At 47.0% G+C, this 14,421-nt stretch overlaps 1 protein-coding gene across 4 annotated transcripts; it reads right to left on the bottom strand.

The window, feature by feature from the left end:
• Nucleotides 1–3,058: 3,058 nt before the first annotated feature.
• On the bottom strand, nt 3,059–14,321 carry LOC144148874 (uncharacterized). Of its 4 annotated transcripts, none has more exons than XM_077680392.1 (9): nt 13,859–14,321; nt 12,654–12,707; nt 12,517–12,576; nt 12,380–12,439; nt 12,250–12,309; nt 12,117–12,176; nt 11,160–11,271; nt 6,365–6,488; nt 3,059–3,189 (listed from the first exon to the last, which is right to left on the bottom strand). In XM_077680392.1, the coding sequence occupies exons 1-8, from the start codon at nt 14,228–14,230 to the stop codon at nt 6,379–6,381; spliced, it is 888 nt and encodes a 295-aa protein (XP_077536518.1). In that variant the 5' UTR covers nt 14,231–14,321; the 3' UTR covers nt 3,059–3,189; nt 6,365–6,378. The 4 variants fall into 4 exon arrangements, with proteins under 4 accessions (XP_077536518.1, XP_077536519.1, XP_077536521.1 ...); XM_077680393.1 differs by having other exon boundaries at nt 12,654–12,704; XM_077680395.1 differs by lacking the exon at nt 13,859–14,321 and adding an exon at nt 13,057–13,373.
• Between the last annotated feature and the right edge of the window lie 100 nt (nt 14,322–14,421).

The raw sequence follows: 14,421 nt of genomic DNA, 5'->3' as shown, positions 1-14,421 counted from the left end.
TCTTTTCGTTTCCCACGAGACCTAGCAACGCGAAACAGACAATATGATTCAAACTTCTTCAGTAAACCGCGTTGCGGCGATAATTTTAGCGCGGTTTTGACACAATGACTTGCTTCGGCGGCGAGCGAGCAACCGAAAATGGCGGCGCCAGCGTATACGTGTCTCTACCCTGTACGGCGGATGCGTGAATGAAGGTACTCTAGGCTGCAGAGCGGTCGGTTCCTGTGATGTCATTTGGGACCACGAAAACGCACGATTGAGCGGGAAAATCAAAATTTTAACCTAAATTGTTTAATTTCTCAGTGAATAAAGCACCGTTTGTATCCGGACAAGCGCTGGGGGCACTATAAAACACGAAATCTTTCGAATAAAACCAACTTGCATTTTCTCTTCATGGCTCCTTTAAGCGCATTCCTACAATGGGATTGCTCCTTAAAGTGCAGTGATCAGACTACAGTTGCAACTGAAGAACAGGTTGTAACGTGACGAAAGCGACGCGCGGGAATGGGAAGTTCACTTTGCGTCATCAAGCCATTGCCTTAATGGTCACCACCCACAGTAAAATCAGTTTGGGCACCAGCATTTATAGCAGCTACATTGAGAGTGACAATTACAGTTGGAAGATTTGAAGTAAGTGAAAAGAGACACAAAAGGTGCAACACAAGATGCACATTAGAGCACGAAACACCAGCGAATACCGTGTTCTGGAAAGTGCCTCGGATCACCTGAGTCCAATGTGCCTGTTTCTTTTTCATCACCTGAGTTGGGCAGTCGTACATTTAGCCAAGAGGAAGCCACAATGACATTGACTGCAAATTAGCGATAAACTCGGGGATGACATCCACAGTATGCCCTATTCAGTTCACGAATACTGTTGGGCTGACTCAGTAAACAGCACAGTGGGACTGCTTACTTAAGCTCCGTGCTGCCTTCACTAGTGCAACGGTAAAGTCTTCCTGGCCTTTTCCATTATCACTTTCCCGTGCTTGCGTCGGGTTCAAGTTTTAGCAGAGTACAGCAGGCCGTGCCTTTGAAAGAGGAGAGAACGCTGAATAAGACGAGACGCAAAACATTTCAACGTCGGAAGATGGGAGCACGCACTGTAACAACCAGGCAATTGCAGGAAGTAAACGTGATCTCTGACAACTTAACTTGAATTAGTGTGGGCAATATACATTGAATGATTGATTGATTGATTGATTGATTGATTGATTGATGGATTTAGCACTGTACTGCCTGTTCAGGTTAGAACTGAAACTTTACATGCTTAGCAAGTGCCTCGTTTCAGTGCACAAGGCGTTTTGTGTAGTTGCACCAAATAATGATTAAAAAAAAGGCGCGCAGAGATTTACTCTTAATTTTGCTGTGAGCTTATTGAAATGGCTCTACGGAAAGAACCGGCAAGGTCCTCAGAGGCGTTGCCAAATCATGCCCCTACCCGGCCCACGCACTGGCACTCCGACGCTGGCTAGTCAGTGAGCGGAAGCGGTTTGTCCGGTTAGGTAAAATCAAGACATACTGATCAGTTGCAGTTGCGAAACGACACCAGCGAGGATTGCTGTACTGGATGGGAGCAGTCTGTCTTGATTTTTACCCAACCAGCCAAACCGCTTCCGCTCACTGACTAGCCAGCGTCACTATAAATAATTAACAGTGACTCTGGCTAGTCAGCGAGCGGAAGCGGTTTGGCCGTTTGGGTAAAAATCAAGACAGACTGCTCCCATCCAGTACAGCAATCTTCGCTGGTGTCGTTTCGCAACTGCAATTGATCAGTATGTCTTGATTTTACCCAGCCGGGTAGGGGGGTGATTTGGCAACGCCTCCGAGGACCTTGCCAAAGAACCACTAATGGTTCTTCAATAATGAAATGGCTCTACGGAAAGAACCACTACCATACATTAGTGGAGGAAGTGTTGACCTTTTTGCGTGGGTACCCTTCAGTTACACGGAAATAACTTCCTTGCTTCCATACCATTTTCAGATAATGTCTCGGTTGCTCAGAAGAGAAGAAATTTCTCCGAGATGGCCCAAGGGATGCACAAGAGTCTGTCCTGAAACAAGAGCAGTGCAGTAGTGTGAAGCGGTGGCACTTTTTGCGTGCGTTTACTTGCCACATTCATTGGAATCATAAATTCCTTTTTTTTTTTCAATGGTGAGAGCTACTGTACAGACATAAATGCAAAGCTAGGTGATGATCTGTCTGGCTTTGTCTCCAGAGAGGAGATGGGCTAGGAGGAAAGCCCTCCTTGTGCCTAATCACTTCAATGCATCTTCTCCCTTTGGGTGTGTGGAGCTGCCATGTTGACATGCATCATCACCTTCGATTGCGCGTAAAAAAAAAAAAAGACTTGCTGCTTATTCATTTAAACTTTGAGCTGACTGCCATTAGCCTTTGAGACTTTTGCTGCAGGCTGTGTAGTATATATGCCCTGTCACTTATCCCTTCTTTCACCTCAGCTAGGGCCCATACCCCATACACTTTGCTTGCATATTTTGTTTTCATGCTTCAATCCTTATCATTGCAAGGTGCTCGCAAGCAGCAAAAGTTGGCTGTGTTGAACAACTTACCTGCGCATACGGACTACCACTGTTTCTAAAACTGATCTGATTGCTATGCCCGACAATGCCCCGACATCATAAAGTCAGGTGTCTTTAGCACGAAAGGCCCCAACTGCTGCAACATTCTTCTCCCACAAAAACAGTATAAATGGAGCAATTCTGCAGAATGGGAACTATTGCAGTGGCAGGTAGCACTGTGACATCAACCAGCCACAGCCAACAATGCACAAGGATTCTAGGCAATGCCAGCCGGACACCGCTTAAAAAGAAAATTTCAGCAAAGCAGAAGAGAGCAGTGTTCCCCTTCCCCCCAAGTTTCACGCCATTGTGCAAGTTCTCCTTCGGCTTTAACGTGAAATGTTTGCTGTGGACGTTCTAGACCGCCAAGCCCAAACGCCACGGCACAGGCTATCTTTCAAGAACTTGTAGAACTGCCCGAAAACTTCTGCTCCGGTTTAGTAGAACTTGCCTTGTGCCATGATCTTGAGCAGCAACGGTTCAGCAGGCTTTGCCACGTGCCGACTGTGAAGGTCCTCATCAGCCACCCACTGCTGTGTCACACACTGAAACAGCGCTTTCTCTGTTTTTTTTAGTTTATGTGTGTCGACATCGTAACGGCAGGGTGGTGATCTGTGAAATATGCAAGAGAGGGGGAGAGAGAGAAAAGAAAGTTCACTCAACCTATTGAAGTTCAAAAGGGTCGAGGTTTGGGCCTATTGGTGACACCTGAATGGAACTAAAAGACAAAGACAAAGGACAAAGACAAGAGAAGACACCATGAAAAGCCCTCGTGGTGTCTTCCCTTGTTTTCACCGTTGTCTTTTTTTTGTTAAGCGCTTCTAGGCCCATTCCAGCACACTTATGTGCACTGCAGAGAAACTCTTGTTCGTTTGTTAACAGCCACCAAGAAAAGGGTGTCGACAGCAAACAGACACGGCAGCGCAAAATACCAGCTGTTGTACTTTGCCACAAAACGCAGTTGTAACAGTGGAGCTGTTGTTGCTGGCCGTAATGTGTGCGGTGTGTGGCGTCATTAAAAAAACGCAGAGTCTAGAGTTACGTCCGACGGAACCCAAAATCGAAAACTAGAGTTACGTCCGACGGAACTTTAAGCCAGTTTCTAAAGTTACGTCCGACGGAACTCAGAATTGAAAACTAGGGTTACGTCCGACGTAACTTTAAGCCAGTTTCTAGAGTTACGTCCGACGTAACCCAAAATTGAAAACTAGGGTTACGTCCGACGGAACTTTAGGCCCGTTTCTAGAGTTACGTCCGACGGAACCCAAATTGAAAACTAGAGTTACATCCGACGGAACTTTAAGCTGGTTTCTAGAGTTACGTCTGACAGAGGCAAGGGGCATCTGAACAGGCGAAAAGCATCTAATAGCCAGATTTCCGGATTACAATGTTCTGTTTCTTTTACTTGTATTTCCTTATATATTATCTGCGGATGAATCGTGACCGCCGCACGCAAACGGCGGCAGTTCTCGGCCACACTCGGCAATCATGATGCCAACTCCCATTTGGGCGGGCGAGAAAGTTCAATGAAAACTAGTTCCCTTGCCTCTGTTCGTGCCGAAGAAAAAGCGCGGCGTGCGCGTGACGTGTACAGCTCCGAGTGCCATGAGCGCGTGGGCGTGGCTTTGCGGCGCTCAGCTCCCGCACGGAGCCCGCTGTGCGCATCTGGAGAGCTGAGGTTCTGAGCGCTGTGGCTCTGCACGCAATTACAATTTCAAAAATCTAATAATCGATATCGGATGGACTCATGATCCTTTACAATTTCCCTATTACAACCAAGCTCCTAACTAGAATAAATAGAAAGTTAATTAACTTCTAGTTAAGTATATGCCCCTAAATCGCAATTGAAACTGTTTTATAGCTCCCGCCACGGTTCCTGTTCACTTGGCGCAATTAAAACAATTTTAGCTCCGAAAGCCTATTTTTAAAAATTACTTAGCCTTCCCGGAAACACCCAGTATATATATCCGCCGCTGAAAATCGTTAGTCTCCGTCCACGGGGACGACCTGCTGTATCCTAGCGATATACAGTTTCGATGTAAAAAACAAACGCACGGGGAATAAGATGAATACTTGACGTGTTGGACCCTCGATTTGCTACAATAAAGGCAAGAAAAAAATGCTGGTCATACACGACATGTTAAAGCGAAGCTTTTTATGGACACGCGAAAGGAACATCCGGCGCTGCCGTGTACGCAGAAAACTCCCCCGGCGCAACCGCATGCCATACACTAAAAAAGAAATACAGGCTGGAGAGGAGTTAGAAGTAAGGGGAGAAAGATTGGCTGAGTTTGTAGATGACGTAGCTATACTATCGCTTCTACCGACTCTAAGTGGGAACGGCGCATTGGACGGAGCGGAAACGAGTCTCTCTGCGGAAGCAGAGCGCGAGCGCAGCGCGCTATCTACGTGAAGCACAGCTCAAGCGATAACGGCGGGTAGGTTGTAATAAATAAAAAAATTTTTTTGAATTATTTAATTGAAAAATCCATCAACCCAGCTGGTATTCGAACCCACAGCGCTGCATCGTACATCGTACGTCGTGTATCGTACAAGTGACAGATTACACCTATGGAGCGTCATGGTATTTGGTGCCGTTAGCTGTAATTTTTTTTAATGCTTTACGTTCGCCGGACGGAACTCAAAACATTGGCCTAAAGTTCTGTCGGACGTAACTCTAGAAACTGGCTTAAAGTTACGTCGGACGTAGCTCTAGTTTTCAATTTTGGGTTCCGTCGGACGTAACTCTAGAAACTGGCTTATAGTTCCGTCGGACGTAACTCTAGAAACTGGCTTATAGTTCCGTCGGACGTAACTTTAGTTTTCAATTTTGGGTTACGTCGGACGTAACTCTAGAAACTGGCTTAAAGTTACGTCGGACGTAACCCTAGTTTTCAATTCTGGGTTCCGTCGGACGTAACTCTAGTTTTCAATTTTGGGTTCCGTCGGACGTAACTCTAGACACTGCGTTAAAAAAATCCAGGGTCATAGTTACTCTTGCCGTTTATCATAAACGTGACTGCACGTTTTACGGGGAGCGTCCGGCGTCGTCCAGGCTCGCACGTGGCACTCGCAAAAGATAACCAAACGTTGGTTATAACGACCAGACTAGAGTAAACTGCTTGCTTCCCCACTTCCTGGGCCTGCCAAGCAAGCAGCCCCAGCACTCTTTCCAGCCGCAAATGCTGCTACAGGCATTAGGTGTCAGACAGTATCTAGTCACCAGAAATGGACAAGCTGCTGCCACTCATGTACTCAAAGGGACCAAGAAAACAATACAAAAGTCTGTTCAATTTGAAAAGCTACTTTTTGGCAACTCACTCGGCTACATTTCAGCCGCAAAAGAGCCACTTTTTTTTTACCTTAAAAAATGCGAGAAATACTATTCCAAAATTTCAAATTTCACGATACAGTGACGTAATATGGCCAGGAGTGATGCATTATGGGCCCCTTTAATACTCAGTGATGTTCACACACAAGCAAGAGCCCTTGAAACACCCGACGCATTTTCACAAACGGTCAAAAGCGGGTTGCGTAGATTGTCACTGGCGTGGTAACAGCATCCCATTTAGCTAGCCTATAGGGAGTGGCTGCTTTGGGCGTCAATTTGAGGCAAAATACATCTTGCTATTGCACTGGTGATAACCAGGCCCTTCTGCCTTGCCAGACCCTTGGCCAGTCCTTCTTAAAGACTCCACCGTGATGACACTGCCAGGCATGGCCAATGGGTGCATATGAATAAACGTTGGTACAGTGTGGTGGGTGCTTTTACCCTCCCTTAACTCACCAACTGCGATTTGTTTATGGTGTAAGAAGATGTTGCTGATTGGAGTGCTCCAGTCGACCGTCACCACTCCAGGTCTGCGTCTTCACTGAGACCAGCAACTTGATACCCAGGTAAGCCTGCGTACCTGTGAAAATTTCATTTCATTTCATTTATTTACTTTCAGGGCCCGAAGGAATTACAGAAAGAAGTAATACCCCTGTCACACGGGCACTTTCAATCGCGATTGAGTCGATCCAGATCAAGCTCAATCCGGATCGGGCGCATGCCACACGGCAGTTTTAATCGCGATCGAACTCGATCCTGCTCGAACTCAATCCTGGTTTCTCAAGCACGATCGAGGCTTCCAAGCGCGATCGAACGAAAACGGTGATACTTTCGTACCCGCTCAGTAATGACACAGAAGGTGAAAACTTCAAGTAACGCTACAAACTGTGTCAAATAACTTGCCCCACATAAGCGTGAGGTAACATTTACATAGTTACGTATACCTACGACCACAAGAAGTTACCAGACGCTGGCCGCAAGTACAATGTTAGCGCCATCTAGGGCACACGAGTGCAATTGGTGCAACTTTTCGATCGTGATTGAAACGGGCCGTGTAGCAGCGGCAGTGCGTCGAGCGCGCTCGAAAACTCGATCGCGATTCACTTCAATTGCGATTGAAAGTGCCCTTGTGACAGGGGTATAAGGTTTAACAACAACAACAAAATGTGCAAACAATAGATTTAAACAGGAGTGGAAGCAGGCTTCAGCCTGTTGGAGTAGCTCAGAGAGCAGGAATAATGCTGTTTTGGAGGAGCTTTGGAGCAACTTTGGAGCACCAAAAGGCGCATTTCGAAACAGTGCAAGTCTGTTTGGGAACAGATTTCTAGAACTAAACATCATTTATTTCCAGTTTTTCATTTCTGGCAAGCACAAGAAATATTCAAATGGCTTTTACTCAACATTCGATCAAAACCGAGTAGACCACTTTGTCGACAAGTTAGAAAAATATACGTCCCCAGAACTAAAGCATCACAGCTGAGAGAGTAATCACCAAGACGAAACTAGAGACAAGGGATGCTTTACACAGCGGCACCTAATTACACTTCAGACAAGTGAAAAACAACACTATTACAGCCATGAGAAACAAGCAGAAGACCAGAGCTAGGCGAAATGGTCTGTTTTGCACTTCAAATAGAAAGTTTACCTTCATTCTACACCTAACGAGACTGTAGACAAATAAAAGAAACCTGAAAGAGGAAAAAAATTACCTAGAGATAATCTGAACTACACCTGGCTGGATTCCAGAGAAAGTAAAAATAATAAAATGTTCACGTTTAAAAACAAATAAAAAAATATCCTACTGTATTGTTCGCATTATTGACCAAGTAATATACACGCTTGTAACTAAGCGAAAATTCTGCGAAAGTGTGTTGCGTTTATCCAAATAATGAACGCACCAGCGTTTATCAACTTGTTTTCTTTGTGGAGGGAGAATGGGGGAGAGGACGCTCCTCCTTCCCCCTTACCCGCACGAAACAGGCAGCATTGGACAAGACACCTACGGAGCTGATAACTTGCAGATAGTTGCTAGCTTAACAGAATCTCCCCTCTCCCTTCTGCAGAGCATCGCCCTTTATTTCATCCTGGTCAAAAAGGCACAGCCGCATCTAACCTTTGGAATGACAGACGCACTCTAGATAAGATGAAATAAGATGTAACAATAAAAACTACGTTAATTATTGCTTTTTACCCTAAGCCCAAAGATTGCAATGATTGCTGGTGCCTACGTATGCATCACGGCACAATGCGCTGTGCGGTGAAGTTGCATTTCGGGCGAAAGCTCGTGAATTCACCCGCACCCGTAGGCCACTCCCGTCCCGTGAAACAGCGCCGCCATTTGGAGAACGGGAAATTGCGATGAGCAACTCTAAACTCCGAGCATTCTTTTAAGGAGTCCACCAAGTGTGCCACATTGCGAGTGACAGCTGACCGAATGAGTGCCTACAGCTCCTTGCACAATGCGAATGGCATTCAACTTCACCTCACAGTTGCCTCCCATTTTGCGGCGCCCCTTTGCAGCTGTTTCGGTGCAATTCTGCCTTTTGGAGTGGGATGGAGCAAGAAAAGTGGATTGGAGCAGTGTGGTGCAAATGGAGCAGCACTTCCACCCCTGATTTAAAGCAATTCTTGATGGGTGATAGCGAAGTTATTTAATGTCCGTGATGGAAGCGATGATGGTGGGAAGGTGGTTCCCGTCTCTGCTTGTTCGGGGAACGAAAGAGTCACGATAAAGATTAGTTCCACCATTAGAACCCTTAGAACCATTGGATCCCTTCCTTTTTTGCAATTCTCAAGTAACCTTTCTGACACAATAGAAGCCATTTTCACACATGCATTGTGTGTCCAAAGATCTTAGAGCTTTTCGGTCCACCAACTGGTCTATGGGGAACTGCATCCATTTTTTGACAGGATGCCATCAGCCCCACTAAAAAAATCTTTCACCTTAAAAAATTGTAGCCCTTCCACCACTGTGACGACGGAAAACCAGTGAAGCTGTGTTGGTAAATAACTTAATTGAATTATGTATGCTGACTTACTACATTGATCGAATATAGACACATACTCATATTTCCCTTAGCCTTAATTCTAAATTGATTTTCTTGCAATTTGTTTCTGAATCATTTCGACAGAACACGAGTTACAGCCATTTTCTGTACCCATTCTTCCTCCATAGACAGTCATGTGTTGAAAGCAGACAGGAATACTGTAACTAGGATTGCCACCTGCCCAGTTTTTGACCGGCCTGAGCGGTTTTTTTCGACAGTGGGCCAGTTGTCGTTCCGTACTTAAGACCGGCCATGATTGGCCGGTTTTTTGGCAACCGTGCTGCGATATTTTTTGTTTTTTTTTGCGCTGTATAAAAAGTGCGAGTCCAGCAACTACGATGATAAATATGTCGACAAGCTGCGCAAAGACATGCGAACAGAGAAAATTCGCGGGCAAGCGCGCTCTCTGAGATGAAGAGGGACCATTGCGGAGGAACAACATAACGAAATGCTGCCACCTTGGCCAGGTGGCATAGCATTGCATTGCCTGTGTACATATATCTGAATATCAAATGCATTATGTCATATGTATTGCATACTTTTTAACATTCGTTTGGTGGATTCAGATGCAAAGAAGCACTTTTAACGGACGAAGTATGTGCGATTACTTTTTCAGTGCAGCACATTCAGAGCAATAACCAAAATCTCAGTCAATTTCAGTACGCTACGCGGAGTCAACATACCAACTCAGGTTTAGGTACCTGCCTACAATACATCACTGCTGACGTCCCTAGCCCCCCCTTCCACACCCCTCGACACTGACTTTTTAGCACGAGTAATTTTTAGACCGCAACGGGGACCAGCTATCACTGTCCGTGGCAAACAAAGCACCTCTCACTTCTAACTTTTTGTTAGGTGTGATACTGGCTAACGGAACCACTGCCTTAGCGGAAGCGTGCTAATCGCTTTCTCCAAACGGCCAATTTTCCCCTTCAAGGAGTAGACGGTCATTCAATGCTTATTCAGCCATCAGCACCATAGCGAGGAGGGAGCCTTTTTTAGATTGGACACATGGTTTCTGCAAGATGTTGATGGAAAAAGCACTTGGTGTGCAACTGAGAACAAATTATGACATTTTGGTTGGTCCCACCCTCCTCGACCCTCTCATCAGCATTACACCCCCCCCCCCCCCCCCCCCTCCCAAACTAAGCAACTGGACCCGCCCCTGCAAAAAACATGCGATGCAATAGCAGAATTGAAATTTTCCCTTGATTTTTAAAATACTCAGCAAATAACTGCTGAGAAAGCACTGAGGGCACTCTAAAACACTAAATCCACTGTATAAAATGAAGTTGTATGCTGTCTTCGTGGCTTCTTTTCTGATTATTTCTCACGGCAGCCCTTGTGTCGCGATTCGAAGCAGCCACAGTAAAAAAAAAAACTATAGGGAAAAGCAGCTTGATGTGGATCCGCCTCCGCTGTTTGCCTGAACTGAGGCTTAGTCACATCGAGCCTTCAATTAGCCCTCCTAACATTGCTTTACACGTTCCTCCATACTACTAGTTGTGCCTGCTGTAGCCCTGCCTAGTTAACAGGTATGGTCTTTTCAAAAAGTTGCACTAGACAAAGATGGCCGCAAAATAAAGCTGGACTAGAAAACTTGTCTCAGGTTCGCAACTTTGACAACTAGCAGGGAATGAGACAAAAAATTACAGCCGTTCCGTGCAATGTGAAAGCTGTCCGAAGAGCGGGGCAGCGATTCGCCATCATAATGGGCCGTAGCACCGTTATCTGCGCACAGCTACCACCCAACGCATTTCAAATTTCCCGCCTTTGCAGTGCTTGCAAGCCCCCTGCCTGAAACTGCGCCAGCAGGAGTTCTGTTCTTTTTGTGCTTGCTTTTCCACGCGCACGTGCCGGCGTTGCACTGCCACTTTTTTTTTTCCCAATCGTAAAAACCAACCCAACGAGCGTTCCTAACTGAATGAACATGGGCGTTGCTGGTTAATTACGTATATTTTGCCTCAAATGTACTTGCAGTTTTCTTAGCGCTAAACAGCAGGGACATATATGACAAGTGCCAGCAGTTCCAAGTTTCGAATGCCTATGACTATATAAACCGCTCGGCTTTCGAAGCCTCTGTGGGACGCCGCGATGACAGAACACCGTGTGGCTCTACTTGGGCCCAGCAAGCGAGCTACGGTGACAAGGCGAGCCCCCAAAGCGCTCTGCACTTAAAAGATTAATAAAATAACCATGCTCACCAATGCTCCTTGCCATATGTTCCACTGAAGTCTGTGTGGACGCTGTGTGCTTGCATGGTGAAAGCATGCCCGCCTGAACAGCAAGTGCACATGTTGCACACTGCTCGGGTTCCTGCGAAATGGGGTACTCTTTAAACAGTTCAGCCCACACTTTAAAATGTAACGCCAAGCGGTGAGATGCAAAAGTTGCACACACTGGCCATACACTAATTTTTAAAGCAGCCAAAAGACAAAACACGTTAGGTTCATTACAAAGACTGCTTTGTCCCAATAACAATTTCATTGCAAACTTCACACAAGTAATGGGGACATAACGGAAGCAGTGGTGACTCCCCCAGCCACTCTCCGGCGACTTCTCAATGACGGCGCAGAATCTCGTTTGTGGGGTTGGTGGTTGCCGACCGGCAATTGATTGATTGATTGTAGGGTTTAACGCGCCAACGCAACACAGGCGATGAGGCGCGCCGTAGTGGAGGGCTCCGGATTAATTTTGACCACCTGGGGATCTTTAACGTGCGCCGAAATCTCGTACACACGGGCATTTTTGCTTTTCGCCTCCATCAGAAAAGCGGCCGCCGCGGCCGGGAATCAAACCCGCGACCTCGTGCTCAGCAGCGCAACGCCTTAGCCACTGAGCCACCGCGGCGGGTACCGACCGGCAATTTCACAAACCCGTGAATGCTAGCAAGCAATTGAAAGGTATGCTTTTAGTTCTGGCCCCCATTACGCTATTCCCGTTTATAATACATCAATGTAGCACGAAATTCGAAAGTTTCTTCGGTGTGTCTTGTGCTTTTTGAGTTAAAAAATGTATTTCCTGGCTGGAATGGAGCTGAGGGAGTTACCAAATTGAACGAAGATGTATTTTGTGTTCATGGCGCCTTTAAGGAGGCACTCTGTTCTTCAAACTGGGGTGCAAGCTTTGGCTTTCACTGCTTGAGAAATGACGTAGCTCACGTGATGGGGAGAAGCAGGTCGGTAAGGACCAGAAGGTGTTGCCGTTGGCGTAGCCTGCACCTGTAACAACAACCCATGATGTAGTGGGGGCATATGCTTCGGATTGTGCCTCTTGCGAAGTGATGTGGCTTACCTCATGAGAAGCAGCAGCAAGGTAAAGACCAGGAGGTGTTGCCGTTGGCGTAGCTTGCAGCTGTAACAACCGATGATGTAGTGGGGGCACAAGCTTCAGATTGTGCCTCTTGCGAAGTGACGTAGCTTACCTCATGAGAAGCAGCAGCAAGGTAAAGACCAGGAGGAGTTGCCATTGGAGTAGCTTGCAGCTGTAACAACAACCCATGATGTAGAAGGGGCACAGTCTTCAGCTTTTACCTCTTGCGAATTCAGTAATGTAGCTCACCTCATGGGAAGCAGCAAGCAGGTAATAGCCAGAAGGTGTTTCCGTTGGCATAGCTTGCGCCTGTAACAACAACTCATGATGTAGTGGGGCACAATCTTGGAATTGTGCCTCTTGCGAAGTGATCGTAATTAACTCACCTGATGGGAAGCAGCAGCCAGGTAATAACAAGCAGCTGTTGCCGTAGCTTGCTGCTGTAACAACAACCCGTGATGTAGTAACCTGCTGCGACCCCACACATCAAAGTGAACCTGCTCCCGTTATGAAATTTTCCCTCCAGACCTGCTTGAGGGTAGGTCATCACTAATACTTCATACATGGAAAGTCTGCAAGCTTTCAGCCATTTACGAACAATGAAACGAATTCATTCCATTAAAGGTCCTTTTTTAAATTAACGATGCTTTCAGGGGCATTTTAGGTTAACAAGCGAACACAAAGAGTAAAAATTAACGGAAGACCCAGCACCGGGTCATCAGAAATGCGTTATTACGCCCCTAAAGTTGTTCCGCGAACGCCGCGTTGGCGCACTGGTAGTTAACGCACCATCCGTTGTTCCAACTCGGCCTCTCTCTCGGCCTGTCGACGAGCCAAAATATCAATATACGTTGGACGCGCCCGCCTCGCCGCCAACTCTGCTTCGCGCACTCGAGGGTCGGCCCGACGGGCGCGCTCCGCCTCGGCTTCGGCAGCCTGCAACTCGGCGATTTTTCGCTTAAGCGGCGGCATTGGCTGCCCGTTGGACCTTTCGTTGTTTAAAAGTATCCGCTTCCCGTCGTCGTTGTCCCCATTCTGTCCTCTTTCAGCCTCTTTTGACGCCTACTCACTTTCGACGCTTCCGACTGCCTACCTCTCCCCTGCTCTCCCCGCCCACAGAAACCCCCTCCCCTCTTATTCGTGCAGATGACGCCGGTCACTCTCAGCTCTCAGTATATGTATCTCTGTCGACAAACCCTTTTATTGCTCAAGCAAAAAAAAGAAAAAAAAAAGGCGCGTAAGCTGCACAGATTGTGCTGTGACCTTAATATCAGTTGTAGCCCCCCAGACCAAAGATCTCTCCGGCTCAACCGGCTCAACACGCCGGTCGCTTGCTCGCACGCAACCTGCGTTTAGCCGAAGTGTGGGCATAGAGAAATAAAAAATTTCCTTCTCTATGGTGTGGGCACTACTTAAAACGGTGATTCGTCCAATCGGTCGACTTTGACATTCAGGACTTCTATGGATACCTTCACGAAAAAAACATGGGAAAAACGAATGCTGAACTGCTTCTCATGGAGACCGCCGCGAGTGGGACAATCGAGGAGTCCTACTCTCAGGATACATCTTTCTTCCTGCATGCTTTACGTACCGGGTCGGTAGCAAGTCGTGGAGCTAGCCTGGGCAAAGCTTGCCTGGACGACACTGCTGACGGTCTCGCCGATCCCTTGGGCAGTTTTCTATTCCTCGGGGTAGGCAGATGGAGGGTCGGCACGGCGTCGGTTCGCAGTTGCTGTTTTCTCGAGAAACCCATAGCACGCATTAACTGCGGGTTCATGCTGTAAGCGTCAGGGGAGAAGTGCCGATCGCAAACGTAGATGAACTTTCGCGTGTCCGTCGTGCGAAGCCCGATCCGCTGCAGCCATACCTTCCGCAGCTCAGGCTGTTGGGGCACCACATGATTGCTTTTATCACTGGTCTCACAGCCGACGACCGAACACCGAGTCCTCGTTTTCGCACTCATATCAACACTTCGACCCTACTAGAGCCACTCTAGTCCCCACAGCACTCGGGAACCTCCTTCATAAACCGCAAAGATGTGACGTCACGTCGATGCGCCGACGCAAGCCTGAGTTTTCCTCGCATTTTTTCGCCATACACTTTGACAGCTGGTTAATGAAGTCAATAAAGATACTATTTTGCTCATGGCCATTC

Source organism: Haemaphysalis longicornis, unplaced genomic scaffold (assembly GCF_048455015.1).
Source record: "Haemaphysalis longicornis isolate Haplotype H1 unplaced genomic scaffold, Haemaphysalis longicornis Haplotype H1 scaffold_8, whole genome shotgun sequence".
In the NCBI taxonomy this organism is placed as follows: Eukaryota; Metazoa; Arthropoda; class Arachnida; order Ixodida; family Ixodidae; genus Haemaphysalis; species Haemaphysalis longicornis.
The sequence above is the reverse complement of the archived record's forward strand: the minus strand, read 5'-3'. Positions and strand labels throughout refer to the sequence as shown.